The sequence below is a fragment of the Scylla paramamosain genome, chromosome 32 (genome assembly GCF_035594125.1).
Source record: "Scylla paramamosain isolate STU-SP2022 chromosome 32, ASM3559412v1, whole genome shotgun sequence".
Lineage (NCBI taxonomy): Eukaryota > Metazoa > Arthropoda > Malacostraca > Decapoda > Portunidae > Scylla > Scylla paramamosain.
In genome coordinates, this window is record NC_087182.1 from 16,811,305 (window position 1) to 16,826,046 (window position 14,742).

General features: G+C 42.9%; 1 protein-coding gene across 1 annotated transcript; it reads left to right on the top strand.

Moving 5' to 3' along the window:
- Window positions 1-156: 156 nt before the first annotated feature.
- Window positions 157-13,751, top strand: LOC135089296 (transcription elongation factor SPT6-like). The gene is made up of 14 exons (XM_063984798.1): window positions 157-252; window positions 1,340-1,503; window positions 2,026-2,216; window positions 2,830-2,934; window positions 3,777-4,005; window positions 4,436-4,563; window positions 5,021-5,233; window positions 5,483-5,671; window positions 6,455-6,597; window positions 7,120-7,261; window positions 7,869-8,301; window positions 8,986-9,115; window positions 9,478-10,623; window positions 10,870-13,751. Exons 2-14 carry the CDS (start codon window positions 1,356-1,358, stop codon window positions 13,283-13,285), a joined length of 5,613 nt encoding a protein of 1,870 aa, XP_063840868.1. The 5' UTR covers window positions 157-252; window positions 1,340-1,355; the 3' UTR covers window positions 13,286-13,751.
- Window positions 13,752-14,742: the final 991 nt, after the last annotated feature.

Below are 14,742 nucleotides of genomic sequence, written 5' to 3' on the forward strand. Positions count from 1 at the left end.
AAAGCTATTGTATAAAATAAGACGAAGTTTCATTATGGGTCTGTTTATATAGTTACTCAACATTCTAAATAAATTACAGAGAAATTTAATTAAATTATCATTTCTAGCGTGAAAAAAATAGGACTAATTGATTTTTACACCAAATGAAAGAGAGTGTCTGTAAAATTTAAGTCCCTTACGAACGCTGTCCTCCCGGCCGCCATATTGGACAGGAGCAAAACAATCACACAGCCGCTGCAAATTTAGCTCCTGGTGGGTGCAAATCACCACATATTTCAGAGTATGCTCATAGAACTGCGATATAAGCTTAGTTCCTATCACCACTCCCTCAGCAGACCAGTAGTTCACTTAGCACAGCCGCGGAGGGCCACCCAGCAGGCCAGGCAGGTCGGCAGGGACGTTAAATACTTTGTTCCCACCTCACGCTCTCTATTATTACACTTACCACCCATTTCCCGTGGCGGAGCGAGGCGGGGGTGAGGTGTTGGGGTGCTGGCGGGTTGTGGGGTTGCTGGGTTTGGGGTGATGGGGGTAAAATAAAGGGCAAGCTTCCATTGTGCTTGTCCTTAGCTTCGATCCATCTCGCTTTTGTTGTTTTGAGTGTGTGTGTGTGTATATCCCTGCCTATCATTCCCAGGTGGCCATTCCCTGTGGTTTATAGGACCAGAAAACCTTGTATGTGTAGGTAATATGAACATACACTGAGACAAAGGCTAAACTCAATACTGCACTCCTTTTGTTCATTAATCCCCCTCCCTCTCCGTGGCGGCCATTTCCTGTAGTTTATATGGCTGGAAAAGGTTGTGAGGGTAGGAATTATGACTACATCGCTTATTTAAAGGCTACACTTAATATTTCACTTTCTATTTCTCTCTTTTGTTCATTAATCCCAACGCGGTTCTTTCTCCTTGCGTGGCTCAGCGTAGCGGCCATGTCCTGGAGTCTTTAGGGTTAGAAAAGTGGTTTTGTGATTTTATATGTTATGTTGCTTCGACTTCCCCCAGCAGACAATCTTTAGTGAAATCAACATATGGTTAATTTAATGTAATGTAACCTAATCTATTGTTAACTTTAATATATATTTACTTAATCTAACATAACAGTATCTTGGCTAATGTTACTTTGATTTACTTTGCCTATTGTGACCCTAACTTTATCCTAACTAAAGTGACCCAAATTTAGCTTATCTAATGTGACCTGACTTTGCCCTTACTAATATGACCTAACTTAACCCTACCTAATATGACCTAACTTTACTTAATCCTGATCATTAGTATGTATTACTGTCTTTAATTAGCTTGTGTTTTTATTTATTTATTTATTTATTTATTTTTTTCAGACCCAAAGTCCCAACAATGTCAGGGTTCTTTGAGGTCGAGGCGGAGGAGAGCGAGGAGGAGGAGGAGGAGTACGATGAGGATGAGAAGCAGAAGCTGAAGATGATGAAGAAAAAGTCTCACATCCAGGACTCATCGGAAGAGGAAGAGGAGGATGAGGAGGAAGGTGAGTGTGCTGTGTGAGGGGGGGGGAGGATCCTTTCTCTCTCTCTCTCTCTCTCTCTCTCTCTCTCTCTCTCTCTCTCTCTCTCTCTCTCTCTCTCTCTCTCTCTCTCTCTCTCTCTCTCTCTCTCTCTCTCTGTCCTTCTTCTTCTTCTTCTTCTTCTTCTTCTTCTTCTTCTTCTTCTTCTTCTTCTTCTTCTTCTTCTTCTCCTTCTCCTCCTTGCCTTACTATCCTCGTCACTCTTGCTCTCTTGCCTTACTGTTTGCAGCTTAAGTTCACCTGAGTGTCTGGCATTTATTGAGAAAGTTACTAGTTTTACCATCAAAATTCACACATACTGCCACATCCGAGTGTCATATATTGAGAAAGTGACTAATTTTCTTGTTAGTTCTTTCTCCTATGCTACTTTCTTTTAACCCTTTTGTTTGCCAGTTGTTGCATTGCATTGACACATTTTCATATCTCTACTTTGGGCTGTTTTGGCATCAAGAATAAGGTTATTGATACAGACCAGCTGATTCACAGATGAGGAGAACAATGACTTCATCAACGACAACGAGGAGGAGGAGGAGGAGGAGGGCGGCTCTGACAGTGAGGTGGAGGGGAAGAAGAGGAAGAGGAGGGATGATGATGATGATGACTTGGAGGCCGACAACTTGGATGAAGATGACTTGGACTTGATTGAGGAAAATATTGGTGTCAAGCTTGATAGGAAGGTGAGTGTGTGTGTGTGTGTGTGTGTGTGTGTGTAAAAGTTTTTTAGTGTAACTGTCATTTTCATAATTTAGTAGTTCTTTTTGCAGTCACATTTATTCATTGCTTACTGTTTTATTTATTTATTTATTTATTGAATGGCTATACTTGTTACTGCACAGATAGCTTGAAAAAATTTAGGTTCAAGAAAGAGCTAGGAAGGAATTGGTTCTCAAATAGACTAGTAGATGAATGGAACAGACTCAGTATCAGTAATCAGGTTGTTAGTGGTGAGTCATTAGGGAGCTTTAAAAGAAGATTAGACATATTTATGGATGTTGACGATGGGTGAAAATAAATAGGCATGTTTCTTACAGGGACTGCCACATGTAGGCCTGATGACTTCTTGCAGCTTCCCTTATCTTCTTTTGTTCTTGTATCTTAAATCAACGTGAATTTTGTTATTTCTCTATCATTTACTTTACATGGATAGTAGATATTAGCATGATATAAGAGCTGATGAACCATTAGTCCCATTCCTTTGCCATTCCATTCCCTGATATGAACTGATTAACCACATCTCTTATCACATTCTACTCATTCCTAGACTAAATCAAAATTAATTTCCTTCCACAGAAAAAGTTTAAGCGTCTCAAGAGGATTCAAGATGACGACTCTGATGCTGACAATGAGGACATCCAGGACCGCATCAGGAACGAGATCTTTGAGCACTCTGGGGATGTGAGTACAGGTCCTGCTGTTTGTAGGCTGGATGACGTCTTGCAGCCTCCCTTATGAGTTGAGCTTTGAGTAACATTGCAGGGGGTTGATCTCAGAGTAACATGTAAGAGATAGGGAGTTATTGATTTAATTACACAAGATTACTTAAAAACAGTTGATTTTCAGAGGAACATATGAGAGATAGAGACTCATTGCTATAATTACACAAAATTACATAAAAACTGACTTAATTTTGAATAACATGTAAGAGATAGGGATGTATAGCTTTAATTACACAAGATTACATAAGAATATAGTTGATTTCAGTGTAACATATAAGAGATAAGGACTCATAACTATATATAAGATGAGAATAACACATGCCAGGGGATTTATTGGCATTTACTTTATTCCAGACTAATATATCTGTGAGGGAAGCTATTCTTCTTGTGTGTTCTTTAGGCATCTCAGTGCGGAGTTTGAAGGAATAATGCTTGGAACAGAAATGGCATTTATTTTCAGTATTTATTGGTGTACTTGGTTGTGAAGCTTTAGTCTTTGTTACCATTATTTTACAGTAATTTAGAGATATATTTAATGAGGATAATCAGTAAGGTATTAATCAAGACTTTATTTATTCATTTATTTTATCTTTTTAGCAACTGATGACTATAAAAGCTTAGCAATTATGAAATTTTAGCCTTTATTGTTTTTATCTAGTTATTTAAAATAGCAACTGATAAGATAACTTCCCCTTTTGAGTTAGTGAAGACTGACAGCCTGTACCCTTTGTGTTAACAGTGAAGACAGTGACAACATGTACCCTTGTGTTAGTGAAGACAGTGACAACCTTATGTTTCCAGGAGGATGAAGATAGAACGTCCCAAGCCCACCCACCACAGCAGCCAGAGACTTATCCATCAGACGAGGAGGAAGAAGGAGAGTACGACGACGAGATCTTCATTGTGGATGAGGAGGGCAAACCGTACGCCCGCCAAAAGAAGAAGCCAGTGTTTGAGGATGAGGGACTGGAGGCTGCTAGGGACATTTTTGGTTGTGACTTTGACTATGGGGAGTTTGAGCAGTATGAAGGTGAGTATATCTGACTGATTATTTATTTATTTATTTATTTATTTATTTATTTATTTATTTATTTATTATTTGATGTATGAGGGGCAGAAAAAAAAAGGCCCACTGAGGTGCTAATCCGAAAATGAAAGCTTATAAAAGGCCGATCCAAAGTTGTGTTTGGCATTCATGACTTACCAGGAACTTTGAAATAAAAATCCCAACCAATTAAATAGAAATATTATAGTCAATTATTTGGGAGTGGTAACAGTCTTCTTTGTGTCATAAACTGTTAATTTCCTTCAAGATTCCACTATACAAGCACCATAAGAGGAACCTATTTACTAATATTGCCAGTTTCCTGTACTGTTCTCTGTCCATCTTTCACTTCATCTGCCACAAATAACAGATGGCCATTTATTATTGCTCCTTTTAAAACTAACCTCTGCTGCAGACTGGGAGGAGGAGGATGAAGATGAGGCTGAGGATGACGAGTATGAGGAGGATGAGGATGGAGAGGCAAGAGAGCGGAGGCGAAGCAGGAAGGAACGAAGGAAGCAAGTTAAGAAGTCCATCTATGAGGTAAGGATTGGATTAGATAAAAGAGCAAAAAATATTTGGGAGACTTATAAGAGACTGATTGATATATTAGTTAAATTTACCTTACTATTAAGTTAGGAATGAAAATTGCAAGTTAAGAAGTCCATCTTTGAGGTAAGGATTGGATTGGATATGAGGGCAAGAAATGTTTCAGAGAGTTATAAGACTGGGGATTGATATATTAGTTAAATTTACCTTGTTACTGAGTTAGATAGGAATGAAGATTGCAAGGTAAGAAGTAAAGTGAGGATTGAATTAGATGAGACAGTGCTTGAGAATTTAGGAGAGCTTTAAGGCTGGAGATAGAGATATTAAAAAGATTTAGCTATGTATTTAGGTAAGGATGTTGAAAGTACATAGATAGCAGTGGAGAGTAATGATAGAACACAGAAGCTTATAGTGAAAACAAAGACGAGGCTGAAACACAACCTTGCCGCAGGTGTTCGAGCCAAGTGAGCTGGAGCGTGGCCACCTCACAGACCAGGATCATGAGATAAGGAAGCTGGACATGCCTGAGAGGTTCCAGCTGCGGCAGATCCCAGTCACCAGGACGAGAGGTGAGGGTGACGACCGCACCACCGACAAGGAGCTGGATCTGGAAGCCAAGTGGATTTATCATCACGCTTTCTTCCGCCCATTTATATCCAATCAGGTGGGAGAGTGCTGTGTGTTGATATATTTGTACCTTTATTCTTTTTAGTTTTTCAGTAGTCCTGGCAATTGGCGAATTCTTAAAATGAAATATGTTGATAATGATGTACAAGGTCTTGGAATTATTAATTTGTATATTTTATACACCATAACTTTTTTGTATAGTGAATATTGTGTTCAAGAAAAAAAAAAGTAAAATGAAGGCATTTATTTGTGTATTTATTTATTTATTGACTTCATGTGTGTCCAGGAGGGCCGTGAGGAGGCAAGGATGAGGTCTCGGCGAGACATCAACATGATACAGAAGATCTACAATGCCCTGGACCTGATGAGGAACTCCACGTGTGAGGTGCCCTTCATCGCCTTCTACAGGAAGGAGGAGGTGCAGCCTGAGCTGAACATTCATGACCTGTGGAAGGTGTACCAGTGGGATGAGAAGGTGAGCTCACTTTCACCATCACTTCTCATCATTAATAACCTTTTCATTGCCAGATGATTTTTTCCATTATCATTTACAGATTTTTAGATACTGAATTATGAACTACCTTTGCTTTAATAGTTCTGTAGCCTTGAGGATAAGACAAATTTATGGATGGGGATGATAGGTGGAAATAGGTAGGTATATGTCATACAGGGACTGCCATGTGTAGGCCTGATGGCTTCTTGCAGCTTCCCTTATTTCTCATGTTCTTATATTCTTAAAAGCAAAGATTAATCTATTCTCTTAATTTTTTCTCTGTTGTCCATGCAAACTATAGTGAGTGGCAGTAGCAGTAAAAGCTTTAATGCCAATGGGGATTTATTCCATTAATTTTATTGTGCATATTTCTACAATGGCAGTATCACATGTATAAAAAGTCGTGAATTAATGTCATCCATTGCTTGGGTATTAGGACTATTACACCTCACCATGCTTGCTTGAATAAAACTCTTTGTGTGGTACTGCATTCATTCATGTCTCCTTTTCTGTCATTAGGATAGAGCTGTATTTTTTTTCTTGGCATCCAAATGCTATTCCATCACTCTAAACTTGGGATATGTATGGTATATGTGTGCTTCTAATCATGGGTATAATTTTTTTATGTAGAAAGTTTAGCTGAGGGCATTAAAAAAATTTGCTCCGTCTTAGGAAGCAAATAATTTGAAAAGGGTTCCAGTCAGTTTGGTGAGTTTGGTTCTGAAGGGTCTTGCCTCTGTTCACTTGTCCTGTCATGTTTTCCAGTGGTGTCAGCTGAAGAACCGGAAGGAGAACCTGCGTACAAGGTTCCAGATGATGGCAGAGTACCAGGGCGACCTCATCATGAAGGACCTGGATGCCCCACTGCCGGAGAACATGCGCATGCTGAAGGAGGAGGACATAGAGAGGTGAGGTGCACAGATAAGGAATGGTCAGGAACTTGTAGTGAAAAATAATTGATTCAAAACATACTCTGACATCATCAAAAGTTATTAGCACAAAACTTTCAGTTGTGTTGTATTTCCTAGGAATGATAGTTCTCTATCATATCTTTAATTTCTCATTGGTGGTAAATGTGCATGGAGCAAAATTAGTTTAGTGTTTCAGTCTGTTGGGAAGAAAATGCTTATATTAATGACCTTGACTTAGCATGAAGCAGCTCAGGTTGAAAACGGGGAGATTGGCTGCAACCTTTTAGTAACAGGTGTCACATTAAAAGAGAAAAAATAATTGACCGGCTATAAATAACATGTGTCAATTAAAAGAGAAAAATAATTGACTATGACCTTAAATAAGAGGTGTCACATTAAAAGAGAACAATAAATCTGAATGATAATGAATGATTGCTTTATGTATTGATTGACTGTACTTTAATTCCCTAACCACGAGGCCATAGGGCAGTGAATGAATGTTTAATGTTCATTTCCCAGAATCGAGGAGATAGAGACATCGGAACAGTTCAACGATTATTACAAGCAGTTCCTTTTGTACTATGGCAAGGAGCAGCCGGCCATGAGGGACCACATGAAGGCGCGGCGCAAGGAACGACGACCCACCACCAGAATTGTAAAGGTCAGTGATGGCAGCAAGAATACACTGGTTTGTTTATTTATTTGTAGTTATATGTTTAGGTCGGTCTCAAATACACTGCCTTATTCATTTATTTGTAATTATTTGAATGGGTCAATCTCATATACCCTGGCTTGTTTATTTACTTGTAATTATATATATGTGGATGAATCTCAAATAGATTGGCTTGTGTGTTTACTTCTAATTATTTGTACAGATGAATCTCAAAATACCTTAGCTTATTCATTTACTTGTATTTATTTGTATGGGTGAATCTCAATTTACAAATTAGTTATGATCTTAAAAATGCTCAATAATAAAAGTTTTCTCATCTGCAGATTTTGAGTTTTTTTCTATTAAGTGTTGTTAATATTCTTGATTGTTCATTTTTTATAAGTAGAGTGTGTAACTTTATATTCACCTGTGTTTGATTTATTTTAATAATTTTTCTTTTATCATTGTACCACACTCACATAAGTTAATGCCGAAGAATTTCCACTTATTAATACTAAAGAAGGTTTAATAAGGTGTTGCTTGGAATTTAACAGTGATAAATTTTAGTGTCTCCTCTTCCAGCTCTGTAATGAATACGTTTTTGTGTCCCATTCAGGTAATGCGAAAAGTAAGGAGAAAGAAAAAGAAGAAGAAGAACATGATTATTGAAGATGACGACGATGAGGAAGAAGGAGAGAAGAACAAAGAAGACGAGGAAAAGGACAAGGAGATGGAAATGGAGAAGAATGGGGAAGTTGGAGAGCAAAACAAAAGCACAGAAGGAGAGGACGGCGAAGTAATAGGCGAGAAAACGACAGAAGAAAACGGCATGGAAAAAGAAAAGGAGAAGGAGAAGGAGAAGGAGAAGGAGAAGGAGAAAGAAGATGGAGAGGATGATGATGATGATGATGAAGAGGAAGAAGAGGAAGTGGAGACAGAGGTAGAGGAAGAGGTTGAGGAGGAGCAGCCTGAACCTGAAGAAGATACGGAGGCTCTGAAGAAGGCTGTTAGGAGACATGAATACGAGTTACTAAGGAGGGCTGGCATTGGTGAGTATTGAAGGATTCTCTCTCTCTCTCTCTCTCTCTCTCTCTCTCTCTCTCTCTCTCTCTCTCTCTCTCTCTCATAAGGGAATCTAGTTATAAAGAGAGGCTTGAAAAAGAGTCCTTTGAGTAATGCTGAAGAGGGAAAGTAAAGATGATTCATTATGTAGGTCCATAAACTATATTCATAGGGTGTTAGGTAAATGCATGTACTACAGTCTTAGTTGCAGGTGCTGTATACAAGTTAATTTTATAATATGTAAGCAGTAGATTTAAATATAGTTGCCTTAGGAAATGTAAAATTTGTCTTGGTATGGTTGAGGCAGTGGGATATCTGCAACTCTTCCTTATTTCTCCGTTTTTCCTATGACAAATTATTTCAAGAGAGGAGTAATAAGACAAACTAAATTGGCTTATACATTCGGAATTCTCTCTCTAGCTAATATGATATTTTTGGGATTGCCAACTGAGCACCTTTTTCAAATAATTTTTGTTCACTCGGCCAATTTTCTCACTTTACAGAATCAAAATTAATAGAAATAAAAGACAAGTAGAAACTACGTCACAGCAGTGCAGGAAGTTCTGGGTGATATTTCAGAAGGTTAAAGGAAGTTGTGAAAGGAACTGCCATCTGTGATTGATATACTGATGACCACAGCATGCTTCATCACCTTCCATTACTTGTTTCAGAGTCACTCACCAAGAAGTTTGGCTTGACACCTGAGCAGTTTGGTGAGAACCTGCGGGACAGTTACCAGCGGTTTGATGTGGAGCAGTGTCAGGAGGACCCCATGAAGGAGGCTGAGGAGTTCCTATCAAAGTGAGTGTTGTGGTAGTGGTACATGCTGGAGGGTGTGTTGTCCTGTGCTGGAATAATCTTTTAAAGGGCTTGATTGAAGGAAGGTGAATTGTGATAGGCAGAGAATCAAGAGAATAATGAAAGCTGTGAGGTGAAGTAGATTGAGAGACACAGGTAAAAGAGAATGATGATCGTTAGGATGTGTTTAAAGAGGAATAACACCAGTACAGAGATGTCTTCAGTAATGATATTAATTACTGAACCCTTATTCATGTCTTCCCAAGATTATGCAGGATAGGGACATAAAACTTTGAGGGAATATGAAAAGCATCATACCAACAGCCAGTTGTATTACTCGCCCCCTGCCCTCTTTGTGTGTCCAGGATGTGCAGCACCCCAGAGCGAGTGCTGGAGGCAGCGGTGCGGATGGTGGGGTGGCAGCTGGCATGCGACCCCCTTGTTCGACGCACCATCCGAGAGGCATACTTTGAGCGCGCCAGGATCAGCAGCCGACCTACACCGCAGGGCATGAAGATCATTGATGAGCACCATCCCCTCTATGCTGTGAAGTACCTCAAGGATAAGCCGGTGACGGACCTTCAGGGTGACCAGTTCCTGCGGCTCAAGTGTGGCGTTGAGGACAAGCTCATGACTATTAGCCTCAGCGACACTATGGATGGGAACACCACTGTCAACTTCCTGGATGAGGCCAAGCAGCTGTACTACCGGGACGAGTTCTCCCAGGTGGTGCAGGACTGGAATGACTTGCGAGGCCGTGCCGTGACCTTTGCCTACAAGCGAGTCATTGAGGACCTGAAGAGGGAACTCACTCAACGCCTGCTGCAGGAGGCCCGCGACCATGTGACTGAGCAGTGCTGCAGCAAACTGTACAACTGGATCAAGATTGCACCTTACGATCCTGGAGATTTCACTGATGAGGATGCTGACGACTGGGACACCTCCAAGGGCTTCAGGGTGTTCTCCATCGCCTTTGTGCCTGACCTCTCCCAGGCTGCCTTTGGGTGCTGCATTGACATAGATGGCGACTGCTGCGAATACATCCGCCTTGCCCACCTGCTGAAGCGCCGCAATGCTTACAATGAGCGGGACGCGATGGCCAAGGACAGTGACATCCGCCGCATGCAGGACTTCATCCTGCGCCGCAAGCCCCACGTGATAGCCATCAGCGGGGAGTCTCGGGACGCTCTCATGGTGAAGGAGGACCTCATACAGATTGTGAAGGATCTGGAGGAGCAGGAGCAGTTCCCCAAGATCAATGTAGAAATCATCGAGAACAATCTAGCAGACGTCTACTCCATGTCCAAAAAAGGAGAGGCAGACTTCCTGGACTACCCGCCGCTCCTCCGCCAGGCCATCTCCATCGGGCGGCGTGTGCAGGATCCCCTTATTGAATTCTCACAGTTGTGCAATCCTGATGAAGAACTCCTCAATATCAAGTTCCATCCCCTGCAGGACCAACTCAACACTGCAGAGCTGCTCAATGCTCTCTATACTGAGTTTGTCAACAGGTTAGTGAAAAAAGTGACTGACCTCATTTAGAGTATTTAATGATTTTTACTATTTAATTTTTCTTTCCCCCTTTCTATATTGTTACCAAGAGTTTTATAACATACACAATATATTTTCATTTATTACCACTGAGATTAAGACAGATTAGAGGCAGTAACTCAAGTCGTTGTTCTTCACTCATGACCAAACACACAAAGATTAGGTTGAATACAAACCGAGTAATTCTTCATTCCCTTTCCGAACAGAACCAACGAGGTGGGAGTGGACCTGAACCGTGCAGTGGCTTACCCTTACACCCAAAACCTTGTGCAGTTTGTGTGCGGGCTGGGTCCCCGAAAGGCTAATCTCCTCATCAAGAACATGAAGCAGAACAACCAGCGGCTGGAGAACAGGAACCAGTTGGTTGTCAGCTTCCACATGGGGCCCAAGGTGTTCATCAACTGTGCTGGCTTCATCAAAATTGACACCAATGCTCTTGGTGACAGTGATAACTACATTGAGGTCTTGGACTCCACCAGGATCCATCCTGAAGCCTATGACTGGGCAAGGAAAATGGCTGTGGATGCCTTGGAGTATGAGGAGGAGGAAGGGAAGCCAGCAGAGGCACTGGAGGAAATCCTTGAGACCCCAGAGAGGCTGAGTGAATTGGATCTGGAAGCCTTTGCCACTGAGCTGCAGAATCAGGGCTTTGGCAAGAAGAACACCACCCTGTATGACATTAGGCATGAGCTCAACCATAGGTATAAGGACTTCCGGCTGCCATTCAGGTCCCCGACACCGGAAGAAGTCTTCAACATGCTCACGAAGGAATCACCAGACACATTCTATGTTGGAAAGCTTGTACAAGTCTCAGTGGCCAACTTCATTCACCGGAAGCCCCGCGGTGACCAGCTGGACAATGCTAATCCAGTCCGTAATGAGGACACTGGACTGTGGCAGTGCCCCTTCTGTCTGAAGAATGACTTCCCCGAGTTGAGTGAAGTGTGGAATCACTTTGATGCTGGCGACTGTCCTGGCCAGGCTATAGGTATTAGAGTTCGTCTTGATAATGGCATATCTGGGTTTATCAGCATAAAGAACCTGTCAGACAAGACAGTAACAAACCCAGCTGAGAGAGTGAGGAGGGATGGCCTTGTGTTGTGTCGCATCATGAAAATTGACCCGGAGAAGTTCTCTGTTGAGTTAACGTCAAGAACTTCCGATCTCCAGGATAGAGATGCCAAGTGGAAGCCTCCAAAGGATGCTTATTATGACCATGAGGCAGAGGAGAAAGACCTTAACCTGGACAGGAAGAAGAAGGACAAGAAGAAAACCCAGTACCAGAAGCGTGTCATTGCTCATCCTTCCTTCAGGAACATAGATTATAATGAAGCAGAGAAAGTGATGCAGCAACTGGAGCAGGGTGAGGTCATCATCCGACCCTCCAGCAAGGGCATTGACCACCTCACAGCGACATGGAAGGTTACTGATGGCATCTGTCAGCACATAGACATTCAGGAGCAGGACAAGCAGAATGACTTTTCCCTGGGACAGAAGCTCTGGATTGGCTCTGAGGAGTTTGAGGATCTGGATGAAATTATTGCCCGGTACATCACTCCCATGGCCATCAATGTTCGGCAGATCCTGGAATACAAGTATTACAAGGAGTCCATTGCAGGTAACAAGGAGAAGGCCTCTGAGTTGCTCAAGGAGGAGAAGAAGAAAAACCCCAAGACCATTCCATATATCTTCTCCCCGAGCAAGGAGCTGCCTGGCAAGTTCCTGCTGTCCTACCTGCCGCGCACCAAGGTGATCCATGAGTACGTCACTGTCACGCCCGAAGGCTTCAAGTTCCGGCAGCGCATGCAGCACCCTAACTTGGCTGGCCTCCTCAAGTGGTTCAAGCAGAACTTCAGGCGGGCAGTGCCTGGCACCACACCAGGCATGATGTCAACCCGTACGCCATACATGGGCGGCACCACTCCCAACCTGATAGGAGTGGATCCCTCCACCATCCAGAAGGTGGCCCAGAACCTCAACCCTCACATGCTGCACAATCTGTCCCAGGCTGCCACCAACACCCCATATGGTGCCCACACACCGGGGGCCTTCTCCCAGGGTTACTCCAACTATGCCAACACTCCCTACACACCCTCTGGTCAGACGCCCTTCATGACCCCTTATGCCACTCCCGGGCCCTCCACCACGCCTCGCTATGGCTCTCAGACACCCGTGTATGGCAGCACAGGTAACCGCACACCTTCCCATCGGCCCTCAGGTAGCCACCCCTCACAGACGCCACGCTCCATCCCCACCGTCAGCACTCGGACAGAACAGAAGGACTGGAAGCTAGCGGCTGCAGCGTGGGTGCAGGCCCAGGGCGGCACCAGTGGCCACAACAGCCACAACAGTGGGAGGATGACGCCGCGCCACCACGACAGCGGCCGCAGCACCCCACGCTACTCGGACAACGCCCGGGACTCCCGCTATTCCGCCAGCCCCAGGTACCATGAGGACGGGTCGCGCCGCACGCCACGCTATGATGACCGCACGCCACGCTCCTACCATGATTACGACAACCCCCGTTCCACTCCTCGCTCAGCTCGCTCCACGCCCAAGACCATTCACTCCCCTGCCAACATGAGCATTGGCGGGGACCAGACGCCCCTCTATGATGAGTGAGGTGACCCCTCCCCTCCTCATCTCTCCCTTCTGTAACATCCTCCCCCTCCTCACCATTCCCCCTTGCCTGCCCGGGAGCTGGACTCATGCTACAATAAGGTTGGGATTCCTAATGCGGTTCTGTTACTGTGTAAAATAGAACGTAGTGGTCTGTTTTCAATTCATTTAAATTATTTCTTTACCTTATTGTATGTCTCCATACTCTTATATATTTTATATATTGTCTTGGTAACTGTAGAGGTGATGACATTTGCATACAAATGCCCGGTTGGGTGTTCTTTTGCATTACTAAGCTTGTAAGAGTGACTACCTATATCACCCAGGCTCCCTTAGACCAGCTACTGTGATCTGATCAATACAGGTGAAACGTGTGGCTGTTTGTGTCTTACCCTCACCATTGGTCAGACATTTTCCAGTGATCCAAGTACTATTTAATTTTTTATTATGTAATATACGGTGAAACTAACACTTGTATCATTCTTCATGTGACCAAATATTCACTCGGGGTATCTTTCCACAAAGTCATTTGTGTTAATGATGCTTGAAACTCACCTGGGGAGGCTGCATTGGGCTGTGGGACGAGTCATGTGGCTGGCGAATTAATACTGCTGGGGTAGTGGCTGGGGCCTGGCAGATCATTGGTGCTCAACGATATTCTATTTATGCATACATGTATGAATACTCCATATGCTCCTGTAATTGACTACTGTTATTTTGCATTTTAACAGGATACTATTTAAACATTGTGCATTATACTATTCCACATTCTTATTCAATATGACAGTATTTAAACAATGTTTGAGTGATAAACTATTGGACTGTTGTTCATTACACATGATTAGCATGAGAGAATACACGAGTGTTTACTGTAGCTTGTCTTCATAAACTGAAAGCAGCATTATCTGGATTCACTCTTCGTGCCTGCAGGATCGTTAGTCATGCATAGAATACTAATCATGGGTAAAATTATAATGGTTTAGTGACGAGTGAAGCCATGCAGTAGAGGCGGCCCCCAACTGCCGCACCACGCATGCGCAGCCTATTGCGTGATGCGCCGATCACTCAGTGAGGAACCAGCAGCCATGGAAGGAGGGTGCGTGGTGTGGTGTGCACGTGCTTTCATTCCAGCCGGCAAAGCCGTCATGCAGCCCTTACAGCCACCACAGCAAGGTGAGGTACTGGAGTAGCACTGTGAGGGTAAAGTAGTAGTCTGTACTCAGTATTGTGTTGTGAATGTACTACCATAGTAAGGTTTTCTCTTGTAACCCTTACCGTTTCTTGACCTTACTCTTGCTCCATCTATTTCTTATATACTTCATTATTTGTGCTGTTGATTTTTTGATAATTTTACACATTTCCGCCCTTTTACGTTATTATTATTATTTATTTATTTATTTTTTTGGGGGGGGGAGGCGATCGGTCGCGTGACGGGCAGGTGTCATGCTGCATGAATGTTG